The 17,409-nt window shown below is 41.8% G+C and overlaps 1 protein-coding gene across 7 annotated transcripts in view; it reads left to right on the top strand.

The window, feature by feature from the left end:
- The window catches only part of ACSL3 (acyl-CoA synthetase long chain family member 3), a 103,473-nt gene extending 87,373 nt beyond the window's left edge, over positions 1-16,100 (top strand). For 6 of the 7 annotated variants that reach the window (XM_074963936.1, XM_074963935.1, XM_074963937.1 and 3 more), the window contains 5 exons: positions 2,987-3,061; positions 4,522-4,713; positions 7,845-7,959; positions 12,162-12,331; positions 15,792-16,100. In XM_074963936.1, the coding sequence (XP_074820037.1) occupies positions 2,987-3,061; positions 4,522-4,713; positions 7,845-7,959; positions 12,162-12,331; positions 15,792-15,952 (713 nt within the window). In that variant the 3' untranslated portion in view covers positions 15,953-16,100. The remainder of the gene's footprint in view (positions 1-2,986; positions 3,062-4,521; positions 4,714-7,844; positions 7,960-12,161; positions 12,332-15,791) is intronic. The other variant, XM_074963941.1, reaches the window with a different exon arrangement.
- Positions 16,101-17,409: the final 1,309 nt, after the last annotated feature.

Genomic DNA, 17,409 nt, shown 5'->3' with positions numbered 1-17,409 from the left:
GGAAAAATGGACCAGGGTTGACGCTATCATAGCATCTCTGGCTAAAGATATGGTTATCCCCTCAGAAGGGGAGTTCTAGCCTAAGGACCCCATGGATAAAAAAAAGGTGGAGGCCACTCTCAAAAAAGACTTTGAGACCTTCTCAGTCTCCTTCAGTGAATCCCTATCAGCTGCTTGCTTTGTGAGCACATCTCTCCTGACTGGAAGATCTCAGGGTCTTCAAAGATAGAGATCACCCTGACTTTGGCTCTGTTTTAAAGGACATTTCCCTGGCAACAGAGTTCATTGCTGATACCTCAACGGACACAATGAGATTCTCAGCCAAAGTCATGGTCTCTAGGTCAGTGACCAGTTGCCACCTAAAGCTCCGTGACTGGAAGGTGGATGGCCACACAAAGCAAGTTCTGTGCTCCACCAAATTCGTGGGAGCCTGGCTTTTCAGAGAGAAGCTAGTCAAGGTAGTGGTGGACAATGCTGCAAAATCTAAACAATCGCTCCCTCTAAATGCCACAGGATGTCTTTAAGAGCAATAAAAGCATTCCTTTTGGCCTTCATCCTTGCAGAAATGAAAAGACAGCAGATTCTCCAGAGGAAAGCTGTGAAATTATGGCTCGGGAGGAAAGCCAAGAAGGAACCCTGCTGCTCCCAAAGCCTCTCTGTGTGATGAAGACCATCTAGGTCTTTGCCTGGAGCTGAAGCTTGGGAGCAGGATTTATCATTTCCTGGAGGAATGGGTTGTTTCAACCATGGACCAGTGGTCAGGGAGATAGTGAGTTAGAGATGTTCCTTTGAGTTATAGGCTCCACCCCTCCCATTCTTCATCCAGTCTTCCATCTCAAATGACCCCATAAAGCATGGTCTAATCCAGAATCTGTTTTCTTACCTCCTGGATATGGAAGTAATAGAAAGTGTTCCCTTATAAGAGAGATTCTTTATTGTTCAGAAGCATACAGGGGAGGGAGAAGCTGAGCCCTTCTAGATCCCAAAAGGCTCAAAAAGTGGATGAAGAAAACAAAGTTTTGGATGGAGACCCTAACTTCTAAGGTGTCATCCCTATCTGAAGGGAATTTTCTGACTTTGGTGGATCTGATGGATGCATAACTTCAAATCATGATCAGACTGTGCCATCTCAGGTTCCTAAGGTTTTTGTACGTCAGGAAGCATTAGCAATAATGGATGCTCCTATTTGGCTTGTCTGTAGTCATCTTTGTCTTTACAGTGATGGTGGTGGTAATCATATTCAGACTCGGGTCACAAGGGATCCACCTATATTCCTTCTTGGATGACACTAATCAGAGCTCTTATCCACAGCAACAGCACATAGAGCTACATCCCTGACCTTGAATCTCCTTGAGGTTCATGGCTTTATTATCAATATCAAGAAAAGCTTGATTCCGTTCACCCAAATAACTCATTTGGGAATGAACATAGATATATTTTTGCTGTCGAGGTGTCTATCTTTAAGAGGTTCCAGAAAATTCAGAACCTCCTTGTGTTGCTTAGGAATTTCAAGAGGCCTGCTATTGCACTGAGCCTTCAACTGTTAGGCCTCCTAGTATTGTGCATAGGGATCATTCCATGGATGCAATCAGACATCACGTGCATTCTAGGCTTCATCTTAAAAGTATGGGTCCACTCCCTGGAACTCATGAAAGATTAGCTGAGGGTTCCAGCACAGGCAATCAACTCCTTAAAATGGTGGCCAGCACAGAGCAGTGTCAACTGGTTGTATATGGGGACACCATATCAAGTATGGATGACAACCCTGATCCTGCTCAGATTCCTACACTTGTCAAGACTCCAAGTAAACATAAAAAAGTCCATTTTAGCTTCCACACAAACTATAGACTTTATTGGAGCAACCCTAGATTCAATCAGAGCCAAAGCATACCTACCTCAGGACATATTCCAAGCCATAAAGGATTTCATCACTTAGCTTTGACTGAGCCCTCAGACAACAGTTGGAACCTGTCCTAACTGCCTAGGTCATGTGCCTTGTGTATGTATATGACACCCTTTGGTAAGACTTCGACTTTGATGTCTACAGGCTTGATTTATGGACAGTTCCAGACAAATTGATCTCCTCTTCTTCCTCCCCCCCCCCCCCCCCCCAGTTCTGTGTTCTCTCCCTTGGTGTGAAAAAAGGGAACATGGGACTTCCCTTTGTCCCTCCCCACCCTCAGAAAGATGAACTACAGACCCCCTCCCATCTGTGCAAATGTGTTGGATAGAGTATCTGGACCCAACGAAAATCCCAGCTGCACATAAACCTTCTGGAGCTGCATACAGTGCACAAAGCCTGCAAGTGATTCCTACTTTTTATTCAGACCTTGCATGTTCAAGGCCTATTGGATAACATGACAACAGTTTACTATATCAGCAAACAAGGGGAAGCATGGTTCGCCCCTCTTTGCATAGAAGCAGTCAATCTCTGGAACTTCTGCATTTGCAGATCACCCTCTCAACCAGTGCACCTTCCTGGAGTGTGGATGCTTTGGCAGAGAGCCAGAGCAGACGTGATCTCTGGAGATCACAAGTGGGAACTACATGGTATATGGAGCATCATTTGGCATTGGGGATTCCCATCTTGGAATTTCATTGTGTCTGTTCAAAGGTAGTCAGAAAAGAAATTCAGTATTGATAAATTATTGTGGAATTTTATTTATTGTTGACTTAATCAGCAAGCACACAAGCATCCATTTACAGCTGTAGGCTCTGGTCCTGTAATGTGATTCATGAGGGTGGACTGCTGTGACTACCCAGAGCCATATTGACTTAATTTGAGCTCTTCACCTTGCTCCCCCATTGCAGGATCAAGATCCTAATCAGTATGCTTGTATCTTAATTGCACATTTTGAAAGTTGTGTTGTGAGAACTAAAATTAAGAATTAATTCATTAATTAACTCAACTCTGTTCAGTTTTGATAAATAAAATTTATTTGTAATCACTACTTGCAAATTGTTAATTGAAAATTTTTAATTTTAGTTTGGGACTACACTACAGGGAGAGTAGGAGCACCTTTGGTTTGCTGTGAAATCAAATTAATGAACTGGGAAAAAGGTAAGAAAACTCTTATGTAATGAAACTCAAATGCATGTAAGAACCTTATGTCAGTATTTATTTATTTGGCTGCACTATGCCCAATCCTCCACAGTGTAAAGCTGTTTCCTGGGTGACACAGGATTAGTGAGCTGCAACCAAGCTCCCTTATAGAGCTTGCTCAAGCAGGATTGAGAAAAATCTGCCTCAAGAAGTACCGTGCATGTGTTGCTTACTGAAGAGGAAGTGAACAAAATGTTTAAATAAATTAAATGCGGACAATAGACAATTGTTGATATTTGCCTAAATAGGTGACGGTTAGTATAATAAAGCCATGGAATTAGTCTGTTTTTGTTTCAGGATGAACGGAAACTTCCTGTGTTTCAATAATATTAGATTGGTAGATGAATATTTATTTGTTTTTTTCCTACCTTGTTGCACACAAGTTTGATTTTAAAAAAATCAGCTCCTAAACCACTGTAAAATGTTATAAATATTTATAGATTTGTTTATTAGCACACACTGAATATTTTTAAACAGTTCTGATTTACAGCTTGTGTTTGTACAGTGCCTAGCACCATGGGATACTGGAACTCCTAGGCACTAGGATAATATAAATAATCTACTGTAGTATTTCTTTCTTTTTGTTAGTCACATGATATATGAACATACATCTTGTGTGTTTGTGCGTGTGCATGCATGTACCCTCCTATCTAGAGAATTATTTAATGTCAACACACTGGAATGGGAGACAAAACTCTGTATGTGCCAAGCCAGGGGTGTTGGATTCACTGTGGTTCAAGCTAAACTACAAGTACACATTTTCTCATCTTGTTAGAAAATTTCACAATAGGCATAGTGCAGTTTACTAGCATTAATGTAATAAAGACAGAAAGAAAGAAATGGCCAGTGAAATGGAAGTCTATTAAATAGATGCCAAATCTAATGGGTCTAATTAGATGTTTGAAGTACCTCTCAGTCCTTTGCCTCCCTTCACAGTTTCTTCTAATTTGGATGGCGGAGCTGCTTTATTATTTTGGAGCGCTTTTGTCTCACAACACTGAATGAAATTCACCCCTTTGATTTGGGCCAGTGTAAGGCTTATGTCTAACTTAAGTCCCCTGAATGGGACTGAGGTGATACGTATGCTTTAAGTTGGTCCTCTGCACACATAGGAATTTCACCATTAATGAACAGTGCCTGCCCACCTCGCTAACTAGATGCTAAAAGTGGTTTGGAGCCACTAATACTCTAGTTAAATTATTCAGAAATTTATTGTAAAAAAAAGATACTTTCAAAAATAATTATTCTAATCTAAACCTGCTCTATACAACCTAATTTTGATAAAAAAACCAAACACATTAATCCATTGAAAACTGTATAGATTTGCTTGGAATAGTTTCTGTTTTGTAGTTTTTTTGTTTAACTTCAATTTTTTTAAATCAACATCATGTTTAGAAAATAATTAACTCTGTTTTTAGGTGGATATTATAATACTGATAAACCATATCCTAGAGGTGAGATTCTTATTGGAGGCCAAAATGTGACCATGGGCTACTACAAAAACGAAGAACGAACCAAAAAAGATTTCACTGTGGATGAGACTGGACAGAGGTGGCTCCATACTGGAGACATTGGAGAGTTCCATGCAGATGGATGTCTAAAAATAATTGGTGAGTTACCTAAGGAATTTGATTAATTTACTCCTATCAGTTGACACAGTTCAGGCAAACAACATACTTGAACTGCTTTATTGTGTTGTTACCTAGAATTCTCAAGTGGTGGACTACTTGGCATTTGGGCTCATGTTGTTCTGTGTATCCAAGGAATATGTTTATCTCTCAACCCTAAGCTCCAGTTAATATTTTAAACTATAGAATCATAGAATCATAGAATATCAGGGTTGGAAGGGACCCCAGAAGGTCATCTAGTCCAACCCCCTGCTCGAAGCAGGACCAATTCCCAGTTAAATCATCCCAGCCAGGGCTTTGTCAAGCCTGACCTTAAAAACCTCTAAGGAAGGAGATTCTACCACCTCCCTAGGAACGCATTCCAGTGTTTCACCACCCTCTTAGTGAAAAAGTTTTTCCTAATATCCAATCTAAACCTCCCCCATTGCAACTTGAGACCATTACTCCTCGTTCTGTCATCTGCTACCATTGAGAACAGTCTAGAGCCATCCTCTTTGGAACCCCCTTTCAGGTAGTTGAAAGCAGCTATCAAATCCCCCCTCATTCTTCTCTTCTGCAGACTAAACAATCCCAGCTCCCTCAGCCTCTCTTCATAAGTCATGTGCTCTAGACCCCTAATCATTTTTGTTGCCCTTCGCTGGACTCTCTCCAATTTATCCACATCCTTCTTGTAGTGTGGGGCCCAAAACTGGACACAGTACTCCAGATGAGGCCTCACCAGTGTCAACACAATTGAACACAAAGAACTACAATTGTTCTCCCTCTTTTAGAATATTAATATAGATTTAGCTGTGATATTGGGTGCATCAACAGAGGACTCTACTTTCCTAAATCAAGATTTATGAGCTATTTAAACTATTGTATTAAGTTTTAGAGATTTTTGTTTGTGTTTTGTTGTTTTTTGATGGGGGGGTGGGTTGGGGGGTGAAGTTGTATTGGTATTATGCTGTCAGTAATTCTAAGGTGTGTTTCTTTGTCTTGGTATTAATTGGAGTCCTCTACAGACAATGGAAGAGGAATACACGCAGGCAACACTTTTTTAAACAAGTGCCTAAAGTTAGGCTCCTAAGGCCATATTTAGGCACCCAAATAAGTGGCAGGACTTTCAAAAGTGTGAAGCACCAGTGAAGTTAGTGGGAGCTTCTGGGTGCTCAGTAATATTGAAAATCAGAGCACTGATTTAAGAGTAAAATGAGGACTGTTGCTATTGACTTCATTTATTTTGTGATGTGGGCCAAGTCCTAGGTCCCTTTGCAATGGTCTTTCAGGACACTATAGGTGCAAAAGTAGCTTACTTGGCTGCCCCAGAGAGCACGTTGGGGTATGACCAGGGAAAGGGGGTTTGGCCAAAGTGCCACTGCACTTGGCAATTCCTGTCTGTTGCAACAGCCCCTTGGAAGCCCTTACAGCTGGTGCAAGATAGAACAGCCTTCAAGTTGCTCTCACTTGTACCAAGGTCTGAATCAACCCCTTACCACATCCAGGATTGGGGGTCACTTTACTATCCTCCCCACTTGGGTCCTGTATTAATGAGACCTGAGAAATGAGGCCTGTATCTCTAATTATTGTGTCTTGCGCAATAGATGAACTGTTAAAATATAAATTAAAAGAATGAATAATAAAATACCACAAAACGTTGCATTCCCTGCATATGTTTCTGGTCATATGTATAGGAGCCAAGCAGCTTGAAACATACTTCTTTGAAGAGTGTCCCTTTGGGTCTCCACTTTAGGTGAATCTGCGCCCCTGCGCTTGTAATTGGAGATTTTTAGTAGCAGTGCCTGGTTGGATCACACATGTGCTGTCCCTGTCCCGTGCTGCTTCTGGAGGTTACATAGTGCTGTGTGACCAAACTCCCCCCCCCCCCCCCCCCCCAGTTCCTTCTCCACCTCTCTCAGCTTGAGATGGAGCATTTGGCAGCACCTCTGAGATTTATCTTTAGCCTATCTTAACTTTAGAATACTAGTTAATCAGGGTAGTAAACTAAACTAACTACTATCTCTTCCCCGTTTATTCTTAAAAAAAAAAAAAAAAAAGTCTTAACGTAGGAATTTAAGTTATAGTTATTAGGATCCCCCTTAGTATAGTATAGTTACCCTTCGTCACGGGAGAAACCCTATTCTAAGTGGCATGCCCGACTCCCTGGGTTTTAAATATTGCCTCACTTGCCGGTCCTCAATCCCGGTGTCATGAGGAGAAGTCTCTGCGCCCGGCATCCGGTTAGGGATCATGGACCCCCAGGCACCGGTCCCCAGTGGTGGCATCTGACAGAGGTTCTCTGCTACCCCCTCAGAGGAAGGAGCACTTTGCCAAAAAGGTGACAAAGAAAAGAACTCTGACCTCCCCTTCCTGGGAATTTGCCAAAAAGAGTTGTTCCTGACCCATCAGACCCCATCAGTACCGACCACACTGAGACCATCCATCTCTGAGGTACCGGAACTCCACTACCCTTCCTCCCTCCCCTCTACTTTGGAGTTTTCATGTTAGAGACTCTGCGGTAGAGAGGGAACCAAGGAAGGGGTTGGTCGCACAGCACTATGTAACCGCCAGAGGCAGCGCGGGATGGGGACCGTGCATGTGTGACCCAACCAGGCACTGCTACAAAAAATCTCCGATTACAAGCGCAGGGGCACAGATTCACCTAAAGTGGAGCACCCATGGGGACAACCATCTCAAAGACCTCAGTTACTGCAGAGGATGAGTAACCTTCTCTTTCAGCCAAATACTGTTTTTCACATAATTCTAATTATAGTCTAGTTATATTCGCTTACAGTGCTGATAGATATTGTTACATCTGATAAAGATACCATATAACTAGAAGATCTAGTTGGAATAAAACATAGTAAACCTACAAATATTTCATTGGGGAAAGGCTTCTGTGTAGTTTAAAATATGGATCACTGTTGGTAGAAGGACACATCTAATGATCTGGGCAGATTGCTTTTTGTTAATCTGTGCAGTACCAAAAACTGGAACCTTATTTATCCAATTTAAAACACACAGAAATATGTTTGTTGCTTTTATACACTTATATCTCAGAAATGGGTATAAGCAAGCCCTTGGTGTTTTCATTTTGCAAATAACGTTTATTTAATTTTTCCCTTTATCAATAGATCGTAAGAAAGACCTTGTAAAACTCCAGGCTGGAGAATACGTCTCTCTTGGCAAAGTTGAGGCTGCTTTGAAGAATCTTCCACTGGTAGATAATATTTGTGCATATGCAAGCAGGTAAGAGAGCTCATGTGTCCAAGACTTTGGGGTCAACATTTTCTAATATTTAAACTACAGTGGTTGCACATAAAACTCTTTTGCTAACTTGCAAGTTTTTTGCCCATTTGAAAGAGATTTTTGTTTTGTTTTGTATTATTTGAAGTTTTGCACTGTGCCTATGCACTCAGCTCCAGGTATAACCATATCTAAGACTTGAAAAGATTAAGCGTTAGCTATCTCTTATTGATGCATAAGTACTTGTGCATGGCCAAGTTAATACATTTGTAGCCAAATCTGGTTCCACATATCTGCTGCAAGTAACTGAATATGTTGAGGATCTCTGCAAGAGTGAAGGGAGAACTCACCTGACCCATCCACCATTAGACATTGAGGCAGCAGTGGAAAACCGCTCTTCAGCTTCTAATGTTGTTGCAACTCACTGAGGGCTTGTCTACATGGGGTTTTAAACTGGATCAAATCCAGTTAATCTGGTTTGAAAATTCCTGTTTATGCATGATGCAACTCATCATTGCACTCTAACTCCACATTTCCTGGGAACTCTGGAATCCTCCGCAAATGGACTAGGTTTGCTCCTAATTGAATTAGTTTAGTCTTTTGTTTGTGTGTTTACAGTTACTGTCCACCTTTTTGCATGCGTACAGTGGCTATCCCACAGTGCTTTTCAGGTCAACCGTTATGATCTGTCCATTTACTCGTGTGCCCTCCTTGCCCTGGTGTTGAGTTTCCAGGATAACCCTTCCCCTCTTTAAAGGGCGGCACAGAGCCAGATTTGGCCATTTGCTCCTATACTACAGTGTATCATTATTCTGGTGATACAAACGTGCTAGCACATGAGAAACCCCACAACATTCCTCGCACAGCTATTTGGAGCCATGCTGGGACCCTGGATCATCATCACCACTGGGGGAGAAGTGTCAGTTCAGAAAACTCTTGTGGCCAGCCACAGGCATAAGAACCTTTTTGTGGACATAGCAAAGCAGATGTCGGGGCGGGGGGCTTGTGACCAGGATGCCACCAAGTGCCAGATAAGAAGCCAAAAGCTCAGGAGAAACATTGAAATGAGGGGGGAAAAGGAGACAATCTGACAGGGGGCACATGATCTCTCCATTTTTCATGAAGTAGACAGGATTCTACCCAATTATAGTACAACCCATCTCAGGCACTATTCTGAGAGTGTTGCCTGCATTCCCCCCCCGCACTGAGGACGACCAGCTAGACCCATCAGAGGATGAGCAGGAGGTTGCCGAAGAGGAGCTGCCCCCTGAGAGCCTGACTCAGGAGCCTGACTCTGGCCAGCTGGAAAGCCAGCTCCCGTCATGCCCTGCTACAACAGACCCTTGTTCCTGCCCTGCATCAGCTGAGCCAGAGTCCCAGACAGAAACCCATGCCAGGCCTGAAGAGTCATATCCCATAAAGGGAACTTCAGTATGTAAGTATCTATGTTTACAATTTATTATTTATTATTATTGTTGGCAGATATGAGCTAGAAACCCCCATCCCGTTTGTTACAGCTTCAAAATCCAGCCAGCATAGTGCAATTGCAGTTAGTCCCTCTTTCTCCTCTGGTGCACCCCCCCCTTCATAGCATATTTCAATAACAAAAGCATTCATTTGTGCAAAATTAACAGTTGATTGAGACCATGCTTGCAGAAAAAGAAATTGGGTTAGTTTTCATAGTTTATGTGAGGTATAAGTGCACATTGCCTGCCCAGTCAAGACACAAACAATACTGGACGCTTCTAAGGTACAAATGCCTGGTAAAATACATTGCAGTTGATGATCACTGAAGGACCCTGTCCTTCTCTGCACTTTCTCCATGTCCACAGGGGAGATATAGCAGACCTTAAGATTGAGAAATAGCTTGATATTTGTTTTGCATTTTACAGGGAATAGCCACTCACCCATGCTTCTCAGTATAGCTTGTCAGCTCCTTCCACTCCTGCAGTGCTTTTTTTGGGGGGGGGGGGGGGCATCCTGGTGAATAACTGAGCAGCAAGATACTGCCCTTTGCCTTTTTGAATAAGACCATTCTCTGCCTCCTAGTCAGCCACGTCAGCATAATGTTATGGAGAGTGAGGACAGCTTAAAGGCGATGTAGAGGGAATTACTATCCAGTTTTCCCCCTATAGTCCCTCCTTTACACCTCCAATGCCATAGAAGCACCTCCGGGGCACAAACAAAACTGCAAAACCAAACCTGGATCATAGCTCCAACCACATCACCCCAACAGCATGAAAGCAGATACAGTAGATTTGAAATCCAAATGCACCCAAATTCCTCTATACATGCAGACCACTTAGCATCTCTGAGGTTCCCCCATGAATGGGAAGAGTCTCGGGGAGGTAAAGTCACATATACATACCAAAAAAAAGCTATCATGATTTGTCTGCGATATGAACAATAAGCAACTGTTCTCCTCTGCCCCCTACTTCCACAGCCACAGCTCTGCAATAGCCAGATCATCAAGGACAGGATATGAACTGCTGACAGGCTGGTCAACCTGAAGGGGAGAAAAAAGAAGACTCAAGAAAAAGTGTTTGCAGAACTCATGGCAGAGACACAGAGGAAAACCAGGCTGGCTGAGAAGTGGAGACTGTATATGAGGGAGGGAGAAAGAAGTGCAGCTGTCCCAGGAGAACGTAGCAGTGAGCAAGGACAGTGTCGCAGTGACCAGTGAAAGTATGGCTGTGGCCAAGAATTGCATCACCATGGTGAAGAAGAGCATGGAAAAAGGCAGAGAGATTCTGAGGCAACTCATGGATGCTATTCTAAGACAGAACGTCCTTTTGAAAACATGCTTCTGCTAGGCCAGCAGTCCCTGCAGTCCCATAATTTGGGACCTAGCCATGTTCTTCAGACCCTGGACAATTCTGGCTAGGGGAACAGCACTAACTCCTAACCTCTGCATCCCCACAGCAATGCTTCTAGCAGTTCCCATTCACCTCTCAAATCCAACCTCTAGGCTTTTGGGAGTCCAGTTCTTTTGAGCCCTACAATGCCTCTGAGAATTTTGAGTCAAAGTTCTCAACCTATGTGGATGAGAAGAGACAGGGGACAGGTGTATACTTGCCTTTAACTTTCTGCATCCCTCTTCCAAATCGTTGCATTTGAAATGTTCTTACTGTTGCACTTGTGAAAGGTTTGTATTCAGTTGGTTATTTAAGAAGATTGGTTGGTTAAATGGGGTTCCAAATACAGTTTTTTCCCATTTGTTCATTTAAAGGTTTGTATTTGGTGTTTTATTGTTTTTTCATAATAAAACTATTTATACATAATACATCCATTATGAGTCATCAATGCATTTAACACAGAAAATCCTTTAAATAAACCTGAAATAATGCATCAGCTTTTACAAAAGGATATAGGGACCATTCAACTTCAACGACCCACACACAGTACAGCAGCACTCACAATGTTTGCATCTGAACACACACTGCACTGGCTACCGTGTTCAGGCATGTGACTCAAATACAAACAGTAGGCATCCCTGACGGCATTCCCCTGGTGTTTGTGTTCTGTATGGGATGCCTTGCTGGTTGCTCGAACTTCTGAGCAAGTCTCCTCTCCTCATTCTCCCATCTACCTATAAGGCTTTCTCGCTTGCTCTCACAAATATTGTGTAAAACAGAACATCCAATTATAATGGACCTTTGCATATCCTCCTTATGCATGAGGTGTGCACATTCTGCATAGGCTGAGCCCTGCCTCCCCTGACCTTAGTATAGCAGAACTGCACTGATTCCTTTGCAAGAGGACTTTCCATATCTGTAAAGGACAGGTTAAGATTTGCCCCTCAATGAATTATTTGAACCCGATATGCCCTATTTTTATTCATTATGTAAATACGCAATCCAAATTATCTCATAATAAGGAAATTACATTTAAAATGGCTAATCTGACATTATAGTTAGGTATTAATTACAACTCTAAATTTGTGTGTTTTCTTCCACTATCATATTTCTCCTTAATACTTACATGGGTCTGTTATGGCATAAGTAACCATATTCAGTAATACAAACTTCTACCTATTTAAAAAAGGGCAGAGGTCCAATTTTGTATACTTATTCTGTGAGATTCTAGATGAACAAAAGTTAAGAATCAATATAAAATAGAAAAAAGTTTAACTTTATAATTGTTTTTAAATGACTTAATTGTTAATGCTACCAAATTCATACTAAAGTACATTTTATACTTCTCAGTTTCCAGTCTTATGTCATTGCATTTGTTGTGCCAAATCAAAAGGAACTTACAGAACTAGCTCGAAAGAAAGGATTTAAAGGAACCTGGGAAGAGATCTGCACCAGTGCTGAAATGGAAAAAGAGGTACTGAAGGTAGTAACTGAAGCTGCTAGCTCAGGTGAGCAGTCAGGTAAATTTGTATTTGCTTTGTGGAACTTAATGTATTGTAAAAGTATAAAATATAAAACAGTAGAAACAAAATAGGCATATGAATTTATAAAAGATGTTTTATTATGAGTAATTTGTGTCCAAAATAGAATCCGCCGATAATGAAGTATTTGTGTTTTCTGCAAAATTTGACTTTAACTGGAGGATGCTTTTTGTGTGTGGGAGGGGTGGGGGACATAGTCTATGTAATTCTTCTTAGAGTGCTGGTCTCTGTGTGACTTCCACACATGGGTACATATGTGCTTCATGTGTCTGAGACTGGCTATTTCTAGTAAGTAATGTCTCTTGGTCTGCACCTGCACAGTTGCTCCCCTTATACCCCATACTGACAGTATAAAGAGCGGTGAGGACAGATGCTTTTCCAGTTCCTTCTTACCATCATGTGGCCTCAGTCGGAATCTTGTGTGTGTGAAGCTATCTTTATCTTTCATAATCTGCATGTATAATTGTATATATTGTAACGTTTTTAGTATTTTATAGTCTAGTTAGTGTAGTTTAGTTTGTCCCCACCTCAGGAACTATGTCTATTCCCAGAGTTCCAGGATTTAAGAACCGTATCTCCTGCCCTCCCGCATCTTGGTCAGCAATGACCACCAGTACTACCTTTACTGTCTTGTGGAGTCTTATATCTCCACTAAGTGCAGCATCTGCTGCTCCTTCCCTCTCCGGACCTGTGAGAGACGAGAGCTCCGACTGAAGAAGGACCTCATGGAGAAGGCCATGAGACACAAGTCTGATCCAGGCCAGAGGGAAGCTTGTGTACCTTGGCCTCAGTCTGTGAGTAGCACCCCTCTAATAGCCATGATCAGAGGCCATTCAGACTATTCTCAATTGCAGCAGAAAAGACTCCATCAGAAAATGGTATTTAGCAAAATGGAGGCGTTTCTCTACGTGGATGCAACAGAGCCAGTTATCCTCAGAAAAAGCATCTGCTATTTTATACTACTTTCTTATCCTCAAGATGTCAGGATTGTTCATTTGCTCACTGGAGGTCCACTTAGCTGCAATCAATGTCTTCTATTCTCCAGTAGAGAGCTAATCCATTTTTAGTCACCTGACAATAGTCAGATTTCTGAAGGGTCTCACTAGGATCTTCCCTCCAGTAGCAGTGCCAACATTGCAGCGGGACCTCAGGCTTGTACCTATAGGCGCCGACTCTGTGGGTGCTCCGAGGCTGGAGGACCCATGTTAAAAACAATAGCCGGTGCTCAGCACCAGTCAGCTGTTTGGCGATGCTCCCGATGAGCTAGTTGGGGGTGCCACCAAACAGCTGTTTGGTGACCCTGCCAAACAGCTTTTGGGGGCCCACAGAGGGACTTGGGGGAGGGCAGCGAGTGGCAGGCAGGGGCCTCGGAGAGGGGTGCAAAGATGTGGAATGGAGGCAGGGCCTCAGGGAAGGGGACAGAGTGGGGGCAGGAAGAGGTGGAGCAAGGGCAGGGCATTGGGGGAAGGAGCAGAGTGCGGGCGGGGCCTCAGAGCAGGGCGCGGGTGAAGCACCCCTGGAGAAAACCAGAAGTCTGTTCCTGTGCTTGTACTGTCAATACTTACTGGGCCACCCTTTGAACCATTGCCATATGCCTGATGTCCCATCTTTCCACAAAGGTCGTCTTTCTTCCCACCATCACAGCAGTCAGCAGGGTGAGTGAACTGGGGGCACTCATGGGCGACCCACCATACACCACGTTTCATAAGGAGAAGGTTTCCTTTCACCCAAAAATCACCCCCAAGGTAATATCTGAGTTTTTCATGTGAAGCAGTCTCTTCGCTTGCTGGTATTCTTCACTAAAACTCATGCTTCTAATGAGGAGAGGAGATTTCATTCCCTTGATGTCAGATGGGTTCTAGAGTTCTGTGTGCAAAGAATGAAACCAATTAGGAAAATTCCTAGACTATTTTCACTATAGCAAAGCATTCTGGGGGACCAGCTTTTCTGCTCAAGGACTCTCTAAATTGATATCTGTGTTGCTCTTTGTAATCAGTTGGCGCATCTCCCTTCCACGGACAGGCTGAGGACCCGCTGTACTAGAGCACAGGTAACATCAGTAGCATGTCTTCGAGAAGTACCTATACTGGACATTTGTAAGGCAGCAGTCTGGAGTTCCATCCATATCTCTCAAAGATAACATCTTAGTCCAGGCATCTTTTGCAGATGCAGCAGAGGTGTATTACAGACATCTATATTGACGGCATCCTTGCACCACCCTCCTCTTTGAATACAGCTTACCAGTCACCCACATGTGGGGTACACATAAGGACCAGCACTCGGTTACTCTACCTGTAACTGGAAGTTCTTCAAGATGTGTGGTCCCTATTTGTATTCCACTTCCTGTCCTCCTTCCCCTCTGCTTTTGATCCTCTCGGATTCACAGTAAGAGGATTAATTGGAGAGACGTCCATCTGCACTGCCATGTATGCCCTTGGTATGAAGAAACTGCCCATGTGTGGACCGACAAACTCTACTTGCTAGAAATCTTTGATCTCCGACATATGGAGTGTGTGTACCCATGTATGGAATATAGATAGGGACTACACATCTTGAAGAACCTCCAGTTACAGGTAAGTAACCCACATTTTTCTCTTTGTCCGTCTCAGAAACTTTAATAGATAATATAGCAAGTTAAGTATTGTGTAAGCTAATGAGCATTCAGTATGCAATACACTATTTGTTTTCATTAGCTCAGTGTTCCATTGACTTTACTTTTACATTACTTCATAACCTTAGCCTCCATGCTAAAGAGTAATAGTTAAACACTCCTCTCTATTGTGTTCCATAGAGAACAAAAAGGGTGGGAAAACAGTGAAAGGGGGAAATTACATTCTTCCCCTCTCCTCCTCCTTCAGTTTCCCTTTCCAGTGAGTTCGCTGAAGTTCAACTGCACAAACAGTGTATAATTAGGGTTGGGCAGGTTTGGGGAAGTATATTGTAGCAAAGGAATCAGCTACTGTACTCAACACGTTCTCCCAGCAACTTTCTAGAAATAATATGAGAAATAAACAGCAGAAAGTAGCACTGTTCTGAGCCTAAATAAATTCAATTCCATGCCGCCTTCTACTTTCAGAGGGTCAGGGTTAGAAAACGGGCCTGGCAGGATAGATCTTGAGTGAGCCGTTCTGCTGTGTGTATGTGCATGCATTTGCAAAGCCAGTGAGCAGCACAAAAGCCCAAGCACATGGGACATATTCCATGGTAATCGAATTTAATTGTCCAGAGATCCTGTGACGCCACATGCTTTAAAGACCTCTCTGTGTGGCATCAAACTAAAATTTGAGGAGTACTTTTATCCCCATAGCATTGGCTTTTCTGTGTGAGAGCACGATTTAGCTCCTCAATCTATGTTTTAGTTAAGGAGGGGAAAAAACAACAAAAATAAACCCACATACATTTGAAATCTTTCTCTTATTTGTATTTTTTATTATTGCAGCTCATCTGGAGAAATTTGAAATACCAGTAAAAATTCGTTTGAGCCCTGATCCTTGGACCCCTGAGACTGGTCTGGTGACAGATGCCTTCAAATTAAAACGCAGAGAGCTTACATCACACTACCAGGTGGACATTGATCGAATGTATGGAAAAACAAAATAATTCTTTTCCTGCGCTTCTTTGCTACAGTGAGCTCGGATCAAATAGGAAATACTTGAATCTCATGTCTCAGTACTTGAGACCAACACACAAAAACACCATTCCTCATTTTCAGCTTAAACTGTTACTTCTGATAACATCAACATCTTTGACTGTCAGGATTAGTAAAATGTTAAGGCAGCAAACTTGTGTCTGTCTCCTTCTTTCCAGTATTCTCTGCTATCCTGTCAATAATTGGATTTTCCTGCGTTCTTTTGGGAAACTGTGTGATTTTTGAAGCCTCAAGTTTTTAAATATGATTTATAAATCCTGTATAATGTTCGGTTTGCAACTTTTTCAAGTTTGGATGTACAGGCGGATAACTTGGCTATGTAAGAAATGGTTATTCTGGGGGCCTTTTTTATATAAGTATTTAAATATAAAAACTTATTGATGTTGTGAAATTATGTAATCTGAAAATGCTTATAAATCAAATCACTGTTGGACGGAAGACCAGATTATTTTGTTGCTGTGCAATTGTTCTTTGTAAATTTAAGAAAGAAAAAGTCTGACATTCTGACTTATGAAATACACCTGAAATATGTGCCTGATGGTTGATCCTTAAATATTTTATTTTTTACCTAAAAAAGAAAGGTGGGCATGGCACAGCACTGTATATAAGCAGACAGCCCTGGAGAATATGTTGTTTGAGGCTTTATTAATGCAAAAGATGCTATTTAACACACCAAAAGCTACATCTGTGAATAATCTGTTTAATATTGAAATTCACTTCACTTCAGGCCATTTTGTACAGAAGTTATATTGTTTAAGATTTGTGAGAACTTTTAAGTGTTAAGTAAAATGAATTCAGAAAGTTTGGCGGGACTTTAACAAAATCATCTCTTTTCTCATCAGTCTTACGTACACAATTCAGGTTTTCCGTTTTGTTGCTTGTAAATCATTGATAAGTCATGTTCAAACCTAGCTGCAGCCCAAATCTTTTGGAGGGAAATTTCTTAAAGGCCCAAAATGTCCCATTAGGTACCAGTTGGAAGTGGGCACTTAACTGCCATTTGTGCCTTTGAAAATCTTCCCCCTAAATTAATAATTTAATGTTTTTGTTTATCATCTTTTTTTCTTTGAAGGCAGATGTCTGAAGTATTGTACGTTAAGAGTCATATTTATTTTACCTGGTTGGTTGTTTAATTGTTGCACCCAAATTCTTGATTTAGTTGATTATAAATAGTCCTGTGAAGCTTTCATTTCCAGAGTTCTGGGTGCTAGCTAGGTCTAAAGTGAGAGCCTCTGGATTGGTTTCAGATATGTATTTTATTATTAGTTTTTTAATATATTAATTTAGAGAAAATATTCTGATCAGGGTCACATGAGAACATGGAAAGGCATACATCATTAAATTTTGTGGTGGACCAGGTATTAAAAGGGCTTTAATCTGCTGAAATTTCTTTCCTCATAGGGTATAT

The sequence above is a fragment of the Natator depressus genome, chromosome 9 (genome assembly GCF_965152275.1).
Source record: "Natator depressus isolate rNatDep1 chromosome 9, rNatDep2.hap1, whole genome shotgun sequence".
Lineage (NCBI taxonomy): Eukaryota > Metazoa > Chordata > Testudines > Cheloniidae > Natator > Natator depressus.
This window is presented reverse-complemented; position numbering and strand designations above follow the sequence as displayed.